At 62.7% G+C, this 13,883-nt stretch overlaps 1 protein-coding gene across 9 annotated transcripts in view; it reads right to left on the reverse strand.

Moving 5' to 3' along the window:
* The window catches only part of COL7A1 (collagen type VII alpha 1 chain), a 30,950-nt gene that overhangs the window by 7,359 nt on the left and 9,708 nt on the right, over window positions 1-13,883 (reverse strand). For all 9 annotated transcript variants that reach the window (XM_053989076.1, XM_053989074.1, XM_053989073.1 and 6 more), the window contains exons 30-95: window positions 13,835-13,861; window positions 13,675-13,719; window positions 13,371-13,463; window positions 12,976-13,047; window positions 12,613-12,648; window positions 12,485-12,538; window positions 12,223-12,291; window positions 12,018-12,131; window positions 11,673-11,699; window positions 11,475-11,528; window positions 11,301-11,363; window positions 11,119-11,178; window positions 10,944-10,979; window positions 10,763-10,807; window positions 10,514-10,549; window positions 10,351-10,395; window positions 10,215-10,250; window positions 10,108-10,134; window positions 9,987-10,016; window positions 9,758-9,829; window positions 9,594-9,653; window positions 9,450-9,485; window positions 9,224-9,304; window positions 9,062-9,097; window positions 8,932-8,976; window positions 8,764-8,835; window positions 8,550-8,594; window positions 8,417-8,443; window positions 8,296-8,337; window positions 7,605-7,685; window positions 7,408-7,443; window positions 7,273-7,308; window positions 7,107-7,187; window positions 6,881-6,916; window positions 6,583-6,654; window positions 6,322-6,366; window positions 6,120-6,155; window positions 5,946-5,981; window positions 5,735-5,839; window positions 5,562-5,597; window positions 5,349-5,384; window positions 5,129-5,176; window positions 4,975-5,010; window positions 4,668-4,799; window positions 4,297-4,506; window positions 4,168-4,203; window positions 3,936-3,980; window positions 3,693-3,764; window positions 3,514-3,558; window positions 3,319-3,381; window positions 3,187-3,231; window positions 2,889-2,924; window positions 2,576-2,611; window positions 2,347-2,391; window positions 2,081-2,113; window positions 1,860-1,922; window positions 1,736-1,771; window positions 1,550-1,630; window positions 1,382-1,450; window positions 1,243-1,278; window positions 1,114-1,155; window positions 917-961; window positions 726-770; window positions 567-602; window positions 383-442; window positions 131-256 (exon numbers count right to left, since the gene is read on the reverse strand). In XM_053989076.1, coding sequence (XP_053845051.1) covers window positions 131-256; window positions 383-442; window positions 567-602; window positions 726-770; window positions 917-961; window positions 1,114-1,155; window positions 1,243-1,278; window positions 1,382-1,450; window positions 1,550-1,630; window positions 1,736-1,771; window positions 1,860-1,922; window positions 2,081-2,113; window positions 2,347-2,391; window positions 2,576-2,611; window positions 2,889-2,924; window positions 3,187-3,231; window positions 3,319-3,381; window positions 3,514-3,558; window positions 3,693-3,764; window positions 3,936-3,980; window positions 4,168-4,203; window positions 4,297-4,506; window positions 4,668-4,799; window positions 4,975-5,010; window positions 5,129-5,176; window positions 5,349-5,384; window positions 5,562-5,597; window positions 5,735-5,839; window positions 5,946-5,981; window positions 6,120-6,155; window positions 6,322-6,366; window positions 6,583-6,654; window positions 6,881-6,916; window positions 7,107-7,187; window positions 7,273-7,308; window positions 7,408-7,443; window positions 7,605-7,685; window positions 8,296-8,337; window positions 8,417-8,443; window positions 8,550-8,594; window positions 8,764-8,835; window positions 8,932-8,976; window positions 9,062-9,097; window positions 9,224-9,304; window positions 9,450-9,485; window positions 9,594-9,653; window positions 9,758-9,829; window positions 9,987-10,016; window positions 10,108-10,134; window positions 10,215-10,250; window positions 10,351-10,395; window positions 10,514-10,549; window positions 10,763-10,807; window positions 10,944-10,979; window positions 11,119-11,178; window positions 11,301-11,363; window positions 11,475-11,528; window positions 11,673-11,699; window positions 12,018-12,131; window positions 12,223-12,291; window positions 12,485-12,538; window positions 12,613-12,648; window positions 12,976-13,047; window positions 13,371-13,463; window positions 13,675-13,719; window positions 13,835-13,861 — 3,642 coding nt within the window. The remainder of the gene's footprint in view (window positions 1-130; window positions 257-382; window positions 443-566; window positions 603-725; window positions 771-916; window positions 962-1,113; window positions 1,156-1,242; window positions 1,279-1,381; window positions 1,451-1,549; window positions 1,631-1,735; window positions 1,772-1,859; window positions 1,923-2,080; window positions 2,114-2,346; window positions 2,392-2,575; window positions 2,612-2,888; window positions 2,925-3,186; window positions 3,232-3,318; window positions 3,382-3,513; window positions 3,559-3,692; window positions 3,765-3,935; window positions 3,981-4,167; window positions 4,204-4,296; window positions 4,507-4,667; window positions 4,800-4,974; window positions 5,011-5,128; window positions 5,177-5,348; window positions 5,385-5,561; window positions 5,598-5,734; window positions 5,840-5,945; window positions 5,982-6,119; window positions 6,156-6,321; window positions 6,367-6,582; window positions 6,655-6,880; window positions 6,917-7,106; window positions 7,188-7,272; window positions 7,309-7,407; window positions 7,444-7,604; window positions 7,686-8,295; window positions 8,338-8,416; window positions 8,444-8,549; window positions 8,595-8,763; window positions 8,836-8,931; window positions 8,977-9,061; window positions 9,098-9,223; window positions 9,305-9,449; window positions 9,486-9,593; window positions 9,654-9,757; window positions 9,830-9,986; window positions 10,017-10,107; window positions 10,135-10,214; window positions 10,251-10,350; window positions 10,396-10,513; window positions 10,550-10,762; window positions 10,808-10,943; window positions 10,980-11,118; window positions 11,179-11,300; window positions 11,364-11,474; window positions 11,529-11,672; window positions 11,700-12,017; window positions 12,132-12,222; window positions 12,292-12,484; window positions 12,539-12,612; window positions 12,649-12,975; window positions 13,048-13,370; window positions 13,464-13,674; window positions 13,720-13,834; window positions 13,862-13,883) is intronic.

The following is a 13,883-nucleotide window of genomic DNA, read 5'->3' on the forward strand; positions in this document are numbered from 1 at the left end:
GCAGGGAGAAAGCAGGGAATGGGCAGAGGCTGTGGCTGGGAAGCAATGGGGCTTGCAGGGACCTCGCTGACACTGCACAAGGGCCCAGGGTCACAGGACCAGTGATGCCGTGTTCTGTTGTAGTCTTTACCCTCTCTCCTGGGGGACCTGGAGGGCCAGGTTGTCCGTTGTCCCCTCTCAGGCCTGGCTGTCCTGGCATCCCGACAGTGCCTGCTAAGCCTGGGGGTCCTGGTAATCCTGGCAAGCCAGTGTCACCCTGAAGTAGGGATGTAAAAGATTAAGCTCCTCAGGAGTGTGCTTTTCCTTCAGCCAGCCAAGCTAGAGCATCACTGGGGCATTAGGGACATGATCAGAGCCAGGGTGACATGGGGACAGGGGTTACCTTCAAACCTGGAGGCCCATCCTGTCCTGGTGGTCCCTGTGCACCGACACCAACTGATCCCTGAAAGGTGACAGAGAGTGTGTGGCACATCACATGGCTGGTGGGCACAGGGGTGCCAGGGCCATCATGCCACCCAGAGCATCTCCCAGGGTGGGGGATCCTCCTGGGAGCAGGGGACACGTACCTTCTCCCCTTTGGCTCCAGAGGATCCCTTGGCTCCCTGTGAAGACACCAAGCCCCCAGGAAGACCTGGGCAGTAGGTGGCAGGGGCACAGATCCCAGCCCCCACCAGCATCCACTGTCCTCAATATCCACCCACCACCCCAATATGCCTCCTACTCACATCTTCCCCAGGATCTCCTGGCTCTCCAAGCCTTCCCGGCTCCCCCTGGCAGGGAAAAACAAGTAAAAAGAAGATGTGTGGGATTATGAGCTGGGGGAGCAGCTGCAGCTGGATCCCCACACTGTGGCCAAGCAGCCAGGGAGCTGGGGACCACACAGCCCCTCCCCACTGACCCCCAGAGCAGCGCTCACCTTCTCACCCTTGGGGCCTGGCAAGCCTCGGTCACCCTTGGAGCCCTGTCAGGGACAGCAATGTTAGGGGAGAGGGGCAGCCACGGGGCTGGCTTGCCCCTCAGAAGGTGGTGGGAGGGAATAAGGTTAATGGTAGGAAAAGGCTAATGAGGGGAGATGGGGGTAATGGGAGTGTCAAGGTTTGTGGGGTGACTCACGGGCTCTCCCAGCAGCACACCCTCCAGCAGTGCTGGCTCACCCTGCAGGGGACACACGGGGGCTCAGATGTGCCCACTGCAGATGCCAGCGCCCAGCAGACCCTTGCCCACCCCAGCCTGGCTCCTTACCTTCTCTCCCTTGGCTCCAGGGGGGCCAGCGATGGCCTGGGGCAGAGGACAGAGTGGGCAGGTGAGCAGGGCTGCATGGGGATGCTCCCCCTCATCCTGAACAAGGCATCTCGTGATGCCTTGAGAGCTCTGCACTCACCTGCCCTGGGGCTCCAGCATCCCCTGGCTCTCCCTTGGGACCAGCAGGCCCCGAAGGTCCCGGTAAGCCCTGGCACAAGTGGCACAGCCCTCAGCCTTAGCTGCAGACAAGCCAGGCTGAGCTGTGTGAGGGTCCCCCTGGGATGGGGCAGGGTGAGCACCAACGTACCATCTTCCCAGGCACTCCTGCCTCGCCGTCCTTCCCTGGCACACCATCCCTGCCCGGCACGCCTGGCTTCCCGCTCTCCCCCTGCAGGCAGTGAGAGTGGAGATGGGGCGTGGGGTCCCTACAGCCCCCCAGGCAGCCCCAAGCACCCACACTGATGGCAGCCAGATGTGGGGGCAACACACTCACCACTTGTCCCGGCAGCCCAGGGACACCCGGTGGGCCCTGCAATGGAGACATGAGCAGAAATCAAGCAGCATCCCAGGCACCAGGAACAGCCAAGGGGTGGGTTTGGGGTGCTGCAAATACCTACCCCTGGGCCGGGGGGGCCAAGGGGTCCTGGCAGGCCCATGTTGCCCTGGGGGCCAGGCAAGCCCTGCAATGGAAACAGACACATCAGAGAGGGGATGGAACAGCCAGGACCTTGGCTGCCCCTGTGGGAAGATGTGTTGGGGTGGGACTGGCTGATTTTGGGGAGGCTGGATGGTTTTGGGCAGCCAGGTGGGTACAAGCATGGAGGGTATGAGTACTCACACGGATGCTGGAGCCAGGTTCCCCCGGATCACCCTGGGAAGAACATGCTGCATCAGCCCCACCACCCCAACGGACCAGCTACTTTGGTCACAGGCATATCTTCATAGCTGGATCCAGGGGGGGTTCCAGCCAAATGTCCCTCCCTCCAGCCCAAAACTTCCTGAAATGTGGTCCTCCCTCCAGTCCCCAAATCTGGCAAGGCACCCTTTCCTTCTGCCAGGCTGGACACGGCAATGCTGATGCAGATGCCAAGACCACTGCCTTACCTTGGCACCAGCCGGGCCCTGGGTCCCTGGTGGGCCAGTGCTGCCCTGCAGGGGACAAGGGGACATTATTGGGGTGGTGCTTGCTGGTGGCACAGAACAGGGAGGGGGCAGCAGGACCACTCAGTCCTAGCAGTGCCACCGCACCTCTGCTCTGTGGGGGAATGCCCACCCTGGCTGACATCGCCCTTGCATGACAGTCCCCTGCACGTGGTGCAAGGTGGCTCCTTACCGGAGGTCCTGGGGGTCCTGGGTCTCCCTGATTGCCCTGAAGGAAGGAAGAAATGGGATCACTGCAGAAGTGGGTTTTCCCCAGTGGGAGCAGGGGGTGTCCCCAGGGAGAGCAGACCCAGACAGTGCCAGCAGCTCTTGTAAGCACCAAGTAAGACAAGCCTGGACAGGTCCTGCTAAGATGCAGAGGGCCAAGGACCCAGCCCAGCAGCAGGGTGACCCCCACGGTTTCACCAAGCATTCACAGCCAGGAGCCCCCGGCTGTGTGCTGAGGTGGTGGGGCACAGGGACATGGGAGACACACAGACACCTACCGGGCGTCCCAGCACACCAGGAAAGCCTGGCAAGCCCTGCAAAGAACCACATCAGAGTCAGTGGACAAGGGAAAACCCAGCACCTCCACACAGCCCTGCCTGCCCCCCAGGGATGCTCCCCATTCCCAGTGTGTGGTACCCAGCCAGGGCACTCAGGAGGGGAAGGAACAGGAAGAGGTATGGGGAGAAGGAGGTGAATGAGGCATAAACGCTCCTGCTGGTGCTGGTGGTGGCTGGTGTGAGACCACAGGAGCTCCCCCAGTCCCAGCCTGCATCTCTCCACCATGTCCCTACTCACCGGCTTCCCCTCAGGGCCTGCCAGCCCTCTCTCACCCGGGAGACCCTGGAGCAAAGGATGGAGACAGGGATGGGATCAGTGCCAGGCAGGGTCTGGGGTCAGCGCCAGGCAGGGGAGCAGTGCGGTACTCACGGGGTTGCCATCCCTGCCCTTCTCGCCAGGCTCCCCTCGGTCACCCCTCAAGCCACCTTCACCCTGCAGTGGGGACAAGCACAGGGTCACAAGATAGGCAGGGACCTTCCCATGACCTCCCAGGGCCTGCCAAGGGGTGTGCCCAGCAGTGCCCTCACCCAGGGCTTTTGACATGGGACACTTAGAACCTCAGACCTTATCTCCTTTGGGTCCCCGCTCGCCCTCAGCTCCTGGCTCACCCTGTGTTGGGAAGAAGACAGATGCCATCAGCCCTTGCTGCCCCCCTGCCCCACCACCATCCTCAGCCCCAGCTCATGATGTTGCCCCAGCTCAGCTGTCTCGGCTGCCCTTCTCCTTTCAGACCAGCCACACACCTTGGCTCCTTTGGGTCCGATGGGGCCGCGTTCGCCTGGGAGGCCCATCAGGCTGCCCTCCACCACGTCCACCTGTGGGCAGGGCACAGTCAGGGCCAGCACCCTGGGGACCTCAGGAAGGGCTCCTCAGGGGCAAAGCCCTCCCCAGGCCCCTGAGCCAAGGAAGTGGATGTGGCCATTCATCCCCAGAGGGGCAGACTGGCACCTTGATGATGGTCCCCAGCAGCAGCCATCACCACCTACCTTGGGCCCTGGGGGCCCTGGGGGTCCAGGCAAGCCATCCCTTCCCTGAGAAGGGCAGAGAAATAGGTTGAGTGTCAAAGGGCATGGGAGAGATGGGAGAGCAGGGCCTTCCTGGTATGGCCACTCCTGGCCTCCACAGGGCATCTGCCTGCCCCACAGAGAGCCCTGCATCCTCTCAAGAGGGGCACAAGACAAGAGGGGATGAGGGCACCATGTCCCTGTCCCAGCTCACCTGCTCACCTCGGTCGCCCTTCTCTCCTCGGTCACCCTGTGGAAACACCGTGGTGGCTGTCACGGGGCTATCCCCAAGCCCCTAGACCAGGTCCCCCAGACTTCACCTCGCACCTCCACACACACTCACCTTCTCTCCGGACCTCCCGGATTCCCCCAGCTCCCCAGCCCGGCCCGGCACCCCAGGAATGCCTGGCTTGCCAGGCTCCCCTGGCTGCCCAGGCGGGCCCTCGGGACCCCGCTCACCCACGGCCCGGCCCATGGGGCCCTGGGGGCCGGGGGTACCTGGGTCTCCCTTGTCACCTTTGGGTCCTCGCTCGCCAGGGAAGCCTAAGGAGCCCTGCAAAACAAAAGCTGCGCTGCCAGAGCCAGCCCTGAGGCGGGGCTGTGAGCCCTCCCCGAGCACCCCAGGGCTGAGCCGGCTGCATGAACCCCCAGCCAGCCCAGAAAGCAGGAGTGGGGCAGTGTTGGGGGCTTGGCATCGAGCCTGGCTCCACTCACCTCTCGGCCTGGGGGCCCCCTTTCTCCTGGATCCCCCCGACTGCCCTTCTGGCCCCGCAGCCGCTCGACCACCGGCGGAAACGAGTCTGAGCTCCCATCGTAGGCACCCGTGAGCTCCTTCAGGGATGAAACCTGGGAGAGAGGAGAGAGCCACCAGTCAGAGCATAAGTGGAACCCAGCTACAGCAGCACCCCACAGTCCTGCTAACCCGTCCTAAATTGCTCAGATCCCCCACCACCTCCCATGCCCTGTTCCTGCTGCCATGTGTCAGGAAAAAGCCCCAGTCTGACAGCCAGGAAATACATACCTTGATGCCAAGTGCTTCCAGGCTACGTTCCACGTTCTGCAATAAAAAGACATTAAAAACAAAATAAGTTCCCACCACAGAGGCTGTGGATGGTTCTCTGTCTCTCAGGGCTCATGCTGCTGTTCCAGCACAGCAGGTCAAGGTAGGGACTCACCACTGTAGTCCCAGGGTCTCCACGTGCTCCAGGGTTGCCAGGTCGCCCCTAGGTTTAGAGGAAAAGAGGGAATGAGAAGATGTACAGAGGTGCAGCAAGAGGGGTGAGCAGTGCTCACCCTTGGTAGGTTTCAGAGTTAACCCTTTGGTGCTGCTTGGGCAGGGACTGTGGTTGTGGCTGCAGTGCTCGTAGCTTGTCAGGCTCGGTGCTGGGTACTCACCGGCTCCCCTCGCAGTCCAGGCTCCCCTGGGTCCCCCTGAAACACAGCAAAGGGATCAAGGGGAGCAGTCAGGCTGCCCAGCACCAACTGCAGCACCAGGGTCCAGCCCTGTTATCCTGGGGGTGGGGACTCCTGCCAGGGACTTATTCCCTCTGGCATGTGGTCCTCCCCAGACCTTTGCCTTGGGGGACTGGGGGGCAGGAGCACACTTACCTTTGGTCCAGCCACCCCACGGAGGCCTGGGGTGCCCTAGAAGACACGGAGGTGACACAATAGCACCCGGCCCCCATGGACACAGGGCAGTGCCCTGAGGGAGCCAGGGATGGGGGTCCTGCCTGCCTCGGAGCAGTCTGGACTCCAGGGCACCATGGGGGAGAACTACACACCTGGCCTGGGGGGCCAACCTGCCCTGGGACACCAGGAAGGCCAGGGGGCCCGAGGGGGCCTGGCACACCTCTGTCCCCCTGCTCGCCCTTGGCACCGCTGCGGCCCTGCCGAGAGAGCAGTGTCACTCCCAGAGTCTGGGACCCAGGTCTGTGCCTGATGGGGCATGTACCCAGCACCCCCATCACACACTCCTCTTTGGGGACTACTCACCTCTCTCCCAGGTAGTCCTGCATCACCTTTGTCTCCCTAACCAGGAGAGAAAGGAGTTGGAGGGATGCTGGCATGCCCCAAAATTGTGCTCCTGCTCCGGGCAGGGTGGAGCCACCAGGCTTGTGGGTTTCACATGGGGACGACACAGGAACCATCTGTGGGTAACCTCCTTACCTTTCTCCCATCCTCTCCTGGTGTCCCATCTTCTCCCTGGGAACAAAGGCTGCCTGTCAACTATCTCAGCATGGGTACAAACCCGAGGATGGCTCAGAGCATGGGGGTTCTTTGCCACATCCTCCCCTTATGTTGTACTGGGATCACCATCCCTCAGCATCCTGGGAGAGCCCCAAAGTCAAGCCCTGTTTCCCCTACTCACATTCTTGCCATTCAGGCCAGGTTTGCCATCCTCACCGGGTTTGCCCTGGGAGGAAAAGGAAGGCAGTGAGGGAGCCCCCCAGGCTCTCCACCAGCCAGAGGCACCAGCAGCCAGGGGTGCCTGGGCCCCACTGGAGCCTCAAGGTGCATGGAAGGGGGAGCTGGGCTCAGGGCGAGCCCCACCAGACAGATCCAGCTGAGATCCACAGAGGGCATGGGACCCTAGGATGTGTCCCTAGGGTGCAGGGTGGCTGGTACTTACAGGCACACCAGGTGGTCCCAGGGGACCCACAGGGCCAGGTGGTCCCTGCTCCCCACGCAGCCCAGGCAGCCCCTGTAGGGAAAGGAGATGGTGGGAGCACAAGGCAGCAGGGCACCCATCTGCCACAGCCAGCCCTGGGAGCAGGGAGTGTGACTGGCACTGGCACTCTGCTGGGGACAGGGGAGGGTCTTGCTGCTCTGCCCTGGACCAAGAACCATGGGACAGGACACTGGTCCTTTGCAAGCCTGATGGCCAAGCTGGAACACAACCTAAACCCGCCCTCTCCAGAGGTACTTACATCCCGGCCAGGATCTCCCTGCTTTCCCGGGTCCCCCTGCAGACAAGGAGGAGGTGAGGACAGGGACATTCCCATCCTGCCAAAGGCCCCCCCTCCAGAGCATCCCCAGCCTGGAGCAGAGGGTGTCCAGGGGCACAGCTCCTCCCACCCCATCATCCCTCTGTCCCACAGCTCCCACCCGTGGCAGCCAGGCACAGACATTCCCCCCACCTGGGACCACACTCACCCGCAGCCCAGCAGGCCCTGGGGGCCCAGGTTTGCCTTCCAGCCCATTGCGGCCATCCAGGCCTGGTGGGCCACGGTCCCCCTGTAAGAGAGCAGGGAAGGATGGTTGGAGCTTTGGGGTGGGATGGGAGTGCTGTGGGGAAGCCCTCAGCCCCCAGTCCTCTCACCTTCTCTCCTGGCAGGCCTCGGTCCCCAGGGTCACCCTACGGGCCGGAAGAGAAGTGAGCCTCATGTCCCATTAACATGAGCTGCACAGGGCACAGGTGCCCCATTCAGACCCCCATGGGAAAGGGGACACTTACCCGTGTGCCAGGGGGGCCACGGGGGCCCTCCACACCCTGCAAGAAAGAGGCACGCTCAGCAGTGGGGCATGGGGGGAAAGGAGGGCATCCTGGGTGCTCAGCAGGCAGTCCCTGCACACCAGGACCCCCGGCTCTCCTGCAGAGCATCACCCATCACGCTGCCCCAGTGCCTCCCACACCAGGGACCCAGCACCTACCCTCTCTCCAGGCAGTCCAGGGGAGCCGGCATCACCCCGGGCCCCCTTGGCACCGTCCTCGCCCGGGTCCCCAGGGTCACCCTGCCAGGGAAGGGCACGCTGGTCAGAGGGGGTACTGTGCTCTACCAAACCTGTGCCAGAGTACACAGTGCTGGTGCTGTATGGTTTAGGGCTGGGGTGAGAGGAATGGTCTCAAAATAAGAGGGACAGGCTAAAAAAGAGGTGTCTGGGCTCAGTGCAGCTTCCGCTGGGGGAGTGGGGGCCAGAGTGTGGTTGCAGAAGAAAGGCACCGAGCAGCACTGCTGAGCCAGGAGGCAGCTTGGCCACAGCTGGGACCACAGTGCCGCCCAGCACAGGGCACACCCGTGGCCAAAACTGTCCTGAGCCTAAGCTGGGCTGTAAAAGCAGAATGCCCAGAGTGTTGGGTGCTGCCACAGGACACCTGTGAGGTTGGGGAGCCAGGAGCACGCCAGTTCCTTTGGAAACCTCAGCCCTACAGTGCCTCCTCCCATCACAGGGCATGGGTGTCAGCCCCTGTGCTCCCCATGTGCCTCTCAGTCGTGGTGCACATCAGCTGCACGTGGCAGAGGCTGTTTTGGGCAGGGATCAACAATGATGCCAGTGGCCAGGCAGAGCCCAGAGGGCAGCAGAGGGTATCCCACCAGCAGCATCCCAAGGACTCGTTCATTACCTTCTCACCCTTTCCCCCCACTCCTCCGAGCCCAACATCGACCTGTGAGGCAGAAAGGAGCTGTTGGAGCACACGGGGCTGGACAGCAGCCCATGGGCAGGAAGAGGGAGGCAGAACTTACAGTTCGTCCTGGGGGTCCGGGAGGCCCCTGAAAGAAGGGCAAGGGAAGCAGATTAAGGGGAGCTGGCGCAGCCCTGGGGAGGGCACAGCTGGCTCTGGGGTGGGGGGCCACATGTGGCCCTGCCATCACTCACTGGGTCCCCACGGTCACCCTTGCTCCCTGGTGCTCCAGGGCTGCCCTGCAGGAAAGAGGGATGGAGTCAGAGAGGGAGGGAATGGGGGACCCGTGGGGTGTGGGTCCTGTGGGATGGGGGGGGTACCCCTGGGGTAAGGGTGGGTGTGGGGCAGTGAGGTGTGAGGGGTGGTGGGTGTCCATGGAGCAGTGGGCACATACAAGGGGCTACTTACATTCCTGCCTTCAGGTCCTGGGTCCCCCAAGTCACCCTTCTCCCCAGGGGGGCCACGGTAGCCAGGAAGGCCCTGGGTGGAGGGCAAAGGGAAGATGTGCATTAGCAGGAGCCACCCCGAGGCCATGAGTCTCTCCTGTGCCAGGGTGCCCAGCAGCCCTGCACTTACCCGGGGACCCCTGTCACCAGGCTTGCCAGGCAGACCCGCTTCACCCTGTGGGGAAAGAGGGGGTGAGTGGGGGGCAGTAGGATCAGAGGCAGTGGGAAGAGGGGCAGTGGTCCTGGGGACCCTCACTTACCGGGGTGCCTTCGTCACCTTTCTCTCCTCGCTCTCCCTGAGGCACAAATCAGTGGGCACCGGCCAAGAGAGAAAGGTACAAGTCACCAGCATCCCCCTGCTCCCTGCCAGCCCCCCACCTCCTCAGGGCCACGGTGCCCCACAGCCCCTTGTGCCACACTACCTCCTTGCCTCGCAGCCCGATCTGCCCAGGGGTGCCCGCTCGGCCCGGCTCCCCCTTCTCCCCTGGCTCTCCTGGGTCACCCTAGGCAAGGGAAGGGGCAACAGTCAGGGCAGAGTCTGGACAGCTGGGGAGAGAAGGGGCACAGCCTGCAGGAGCAGCCCCTCTAGAGCCAGACAGACAGACAGACAGATGGATGGACAGATGAATGGAAGGGCACTGACATCACCTTTGGGCCACTCCTGCCTGGGAGGCCAACGATACCCTGGTTGTTGGAGAGGAAGAGCAGGTGTCACTGGGAACCTCGGTGACCCCTTGCCACGGGAGGGACCAGGGCCATGAGCTGCTGCCCCCAGGGTGCCCCCAGACTCACCCGATCGCCCTGCTCGCCTTTGGGGCCAGCTGGCCCTGGGATGCTCAGGCCAGGGGGGCCCTAGACATGAAAGGACATAGCATGGAACAACAGCACAGGCACCATGAGTCTGGGGAGGGCTGTGCCATGTGCCCTGTGCTTCCTATCCTTAAGGCGGTACTCACACGGGCACCTTTATCTCCTGTTTCACCCTTGGGGCCAGGAGGTCCTTCTGGTCCTGGGAAACCTCTGTCACCCTGGAGCAGACAAAATCAGCACCCCAAACCACCCATTTTTTTCCCCCACTGCAGCTGTGGACCAGGCCTGGGACCAGGATGAGCCCAACTGTGCAATCCCCCTCCCCAGCCCACAGCCGTGCCCAGAGGGTGGAGGGCACAGCTGGGCCAGGGTTACCTTCTCTCCAGCACCAGCCACACTGGGAGCCTGGAGGGGAAGCAGAGGAGACCATGCTGGGCACTGCCCATGGCTCCCTGTCCTGGGGCTGGGGCAGGCAGAGTTGGGCAGCGTCACTTACTGGCCTGCCAGGTGGTCCTGGATCACCCTGCAGAGAGACAGGTGTCACTGCCAGCCCCTTCCCCAACAGACCCCTGCCACCCCACTGGGACCCCACTTTGCCCTCACCTTCTCCCCCCGCGGGCCAGTTGGTCCTGGAGCTCCCTGTGGCAAGATTAGAGACCTCAGGGGGCTGGCAGAGCCTGGGAAGGTGCACCCAGGGCATGGCAGCTCCTGGATCCACACACCCACTACCCTGGCTCACCTCTCTGCCTGATGGCCCTGGGTGTCCTGGGGCTCCCATCTCACCCTGCAGGAGAGGAGGAAGAGGAAGGTGTGTGGGCATCCTGCCACCCCCTGCCAGGGTGGCTGCTCCAGGGCAGAATAGGCATCACTCCACCATGCCACAGCTGCCCCAGTGCACCTACCTTCTCACCCCCTGGGCCTGGCACACCACGGTCTCCCTGCAGAGCAAAGCAGAGGAGGCTTTCAGGGAGCCTTCCTTCCTCTACATCACACTGCCCCCACCCCACACACTGCCCCAGAGCTCTTCACGAGTCAGTCCTTAATCCCACCCAAGACCACTGGGTTGTGACAGCCATCCCCAGGCACTGCCACCGCCAGGCCTCAGGGACACCAGGACTGGCCAATGCCAGTCTGCTTTGGCACCCTCTCACCTTCTCGCCCGTCTCTCCCAGCTCGCCCGGTGCCCCACGGTCTCCCTGGTATAGGAGAAACGAAGGGTCAGGGGCAGCAGGACCTTTGGGGGACATCCTGGGTCCTGGCACAGAACCCAGAACCCCCTTCTCTCTGCCAAAGGCATGGCAAGAGCATCCCTTCGGTCCCTGCACCGCTCACCTTCCTGCCCTGCTCCCCCGGTGGTCCCCGAGGACCCTGCAGAGGAGAATGGAGACATTGTCACCTTTGGTGTGACAAGGCAAATGCCCAGGCTGTTCAAAGCAGGAGTGCCCTCGGGGTTTGGCTCTTGGCATGGCCAGCTCCTGCCTGCCTTACCTTCTCTCAGGAAACTCACCCTGTCTCCTGGGTCTCCGGGGCGGCCAGGTGGCCCTGGGAAACCTTCTGTGCCATCACCCTGGGGATTTGGAAAGGTGACAGCCATGCTCATGACATGGGGATGCCCATTAGATGGGAATCATCACTGGAGAGTGGTGTGAGGTCCAGCCTCAGTGGGGAGCATTCCTGCCACCTTCTTACCTTCTCTCCCTTCAGACCAGGGGGCCCAGCAGGTCCCCGAGGCCCGGGGTCCCCAGGCAGGCCCTGCAAGAGAGAAAATCTCAGCCCCTGGGATGTGACTCAGCCCTGGGCACACATAGCCACTGCAGCCCTGATCCCCTCTGCCAACCCTGTTGGCCAAGGGGCTCAACTCACTGGGGGTCCAGGGTCCCCTCGAGGTACTGCCCCATCTACGAATCCAGGAGGGCCCTACAGAGAGAAGGGTCAGCTCCTGTGTGGTTGCGCTGAGGGCTCAGTCCTCCCCAGCACCCTGAGGGGCTGCAGGGCCCTTGGACACTCAAGGGACCTCCATCCAGCAGGGTGGAGGAGTCAGGGAAATGCACAGCCACTCACCCTTTCTCCTCGGTCACCCTTTTCTCCCTGCAAGGGCGAAAAAAGCAAATAAGGGCAGTTCTGGGCTGTTCCCATGCCCTCCTTGAACAGAAGAGGAACATGCTGGGTAGAGCCCATCATCAGTGGCATTAGGGTATGTGCATGCCAAGTGCCTCTCCCCACAGTGCCCAGTGCCAGCAACAGCTCAGGCACGAGCATCTGTGTGCAGGCACAGCTGGTGAGGGCACAGCCCAGGAGCAGGGCCAGGAGGAGTCCACGGGGGAGCAGCTCCAAGCAGCTGCCTGTTCCCCCATCCCTCTGCCCACACATCCCCCAGCCATCCCCATGCAGCATCGGGGATTGTACCTTCACAAACTCCCCAGGAGGTCCCGGTAGCCCCATGGGTCCGAGTGGACCAGGGGGGCCTGGATCACCAGGAGGCCCCCGTGGGCCAGGGATCCCAGGTGAGCCGGGGCTGCCCTGGAGGACAGAGGTGCTCCATCAGCTGAGGCTGAGGTGTGCGCTGGGGGTGCTGGCAGAGACCCCTTCCCATCCGTATTGCCACACCTACCGGCACACCCGGCTCCCCCTTCTGGCCTGGCAACCCCCGCACTCCATCCGGGATCACCCTGGGCTCTCCCTGCACGAGCAGGGGGAGGAAAAATCAGTGACCGCATGTGCCCTGTTGTGGCCACAGTGCCACAAGGCCAGGAGTCTGGCAGGGAGATGGGGACAGCCTGGGGCCAGGAGATGCCAGGCACCAAGCTATGCCCACCAGGGTCCCCAGTGCTCCCCAGGGACCCCTGTGGGGCAGCCCCCTGTCCATCACATACCGGTTCACCTTTCTCCCCCTTTGGGCCAGTAAGTCCCATGGGCCCACGTGTCCCCTGGGAAGGAAAGATGATTATGAAAGGGGGTGTTGGGTGTGAGAAGGGTTGGGGAGGGCTGGGGCCATACTCACAGGATCCCCTCGGGGACCAGGGATGCCCTGGATGCCCTAGAAAACAACAGCTCAGGAGGTGAACACATCCCTGCCAGCCAGGGGAGTGAGGATGGGATGAGATGGAATGGGGTGGGGTGGCATGGCATGGCATGGCATGGCATGGCATGGCATGGCATGGCATGGCATGGCATCTCCAGCCAAAGCAAGGCTAGACAGTACACTTTGCCTGGGATACACACACAGGAGATAGCAGTGACCCTGCCAGCTCCTGAGACTCCCCCAGTACAGGGAACAGGGAAGCAGAGGCTGGCTCAGGGAGCAGGCAGGGCCATGGGAAGAGCCCATTGTGCAGCAGCAAAGCCAAGGGACACCCTTACTCACTGGCTGCCCAGGTGATCCAGGATTCCCAGGGCGCCCAGGGCTTCCTGGTCTCCCCTCAGCTCCAGGAAATCCCTGCAGGACAGAGGAGCATCATGCCAGCATCTGGTGTACCCCAGCACTGCCAGACTCCTTCAGTGCCCCAGGCAGTGCTGGTCCCAGCCCTGGCAGCTCAGGGCAGCCCCAAGGCAGAGCTGGGTTGCAGGGTGCCTTTCCCCATGTGCTGAGCTGGGCTGTGAGGGTGCAGTGTGGGGCTGGGCTAGTGTTCTTCAGCAGGATTTCCCCTCCAGCGTGGGTGTGGAGACCAAAGGGACAAGGGGCAGTGAGAGGCTCCATGGAGCCAGGTCACTGTGTCCAGGGATCCTGGGGTGCCTAGGTGAGGGACCAGAGGTACTCACCCTGTCACCCTTCTTGCCCGGACCCTCGGCACTCTCTCCTGGTGGACCCTGTGGCCCTGGTGGTCCTGGAGAGCCAGGAAGCCCGTGGCGACCCTGGAGACACAGTGGAGAGGACAGGCTGGCTGGCAGGTGGTGGTCAAGAGGTATTGCCTGTCTATCCCTATAGCAAGGGCTGGACATGTCCTTGCCCCACACCCACCCACTGGCAGGACAAAGGGACAAGGCAACATGAGGACATGGGGACCATGACACTGCCCTCTCCAGGGAGCTGCCCCTCTTCTTCCCCCCTCCATCAGGTTATTACCGGCTGCCCAGGGAGACCTGGTGGTCCCATACGTCCTTGCAGTCCCTGCAGAGACAAAGCCAGTAGTGAACATCCCCTGTGAGCTGATGTTAGCATGGTTTGGGAGATGCAAACCTCCCAAAGCCACCAGCTGGTGGCGGGGTGTCACCAAAGCACTCACTGCTTCACCGCGGTCTCCCTTCTCGCCCTGCAAGGGGGCAGAGGGAAGG

Source organism: Vidua macroura, chromosome 13 (genome assembly GCF_024509145.1).
Source record: "Vidua macroura isolate BioBank_ID:100142 chromosome 13, ASM2450914v1, whole genome shotgun sequence".
NCBI lineage: Eukaryota > Metazoa > Chordata > Aves > Passeriformes > Viduidae > Vidua > Vidua macroura.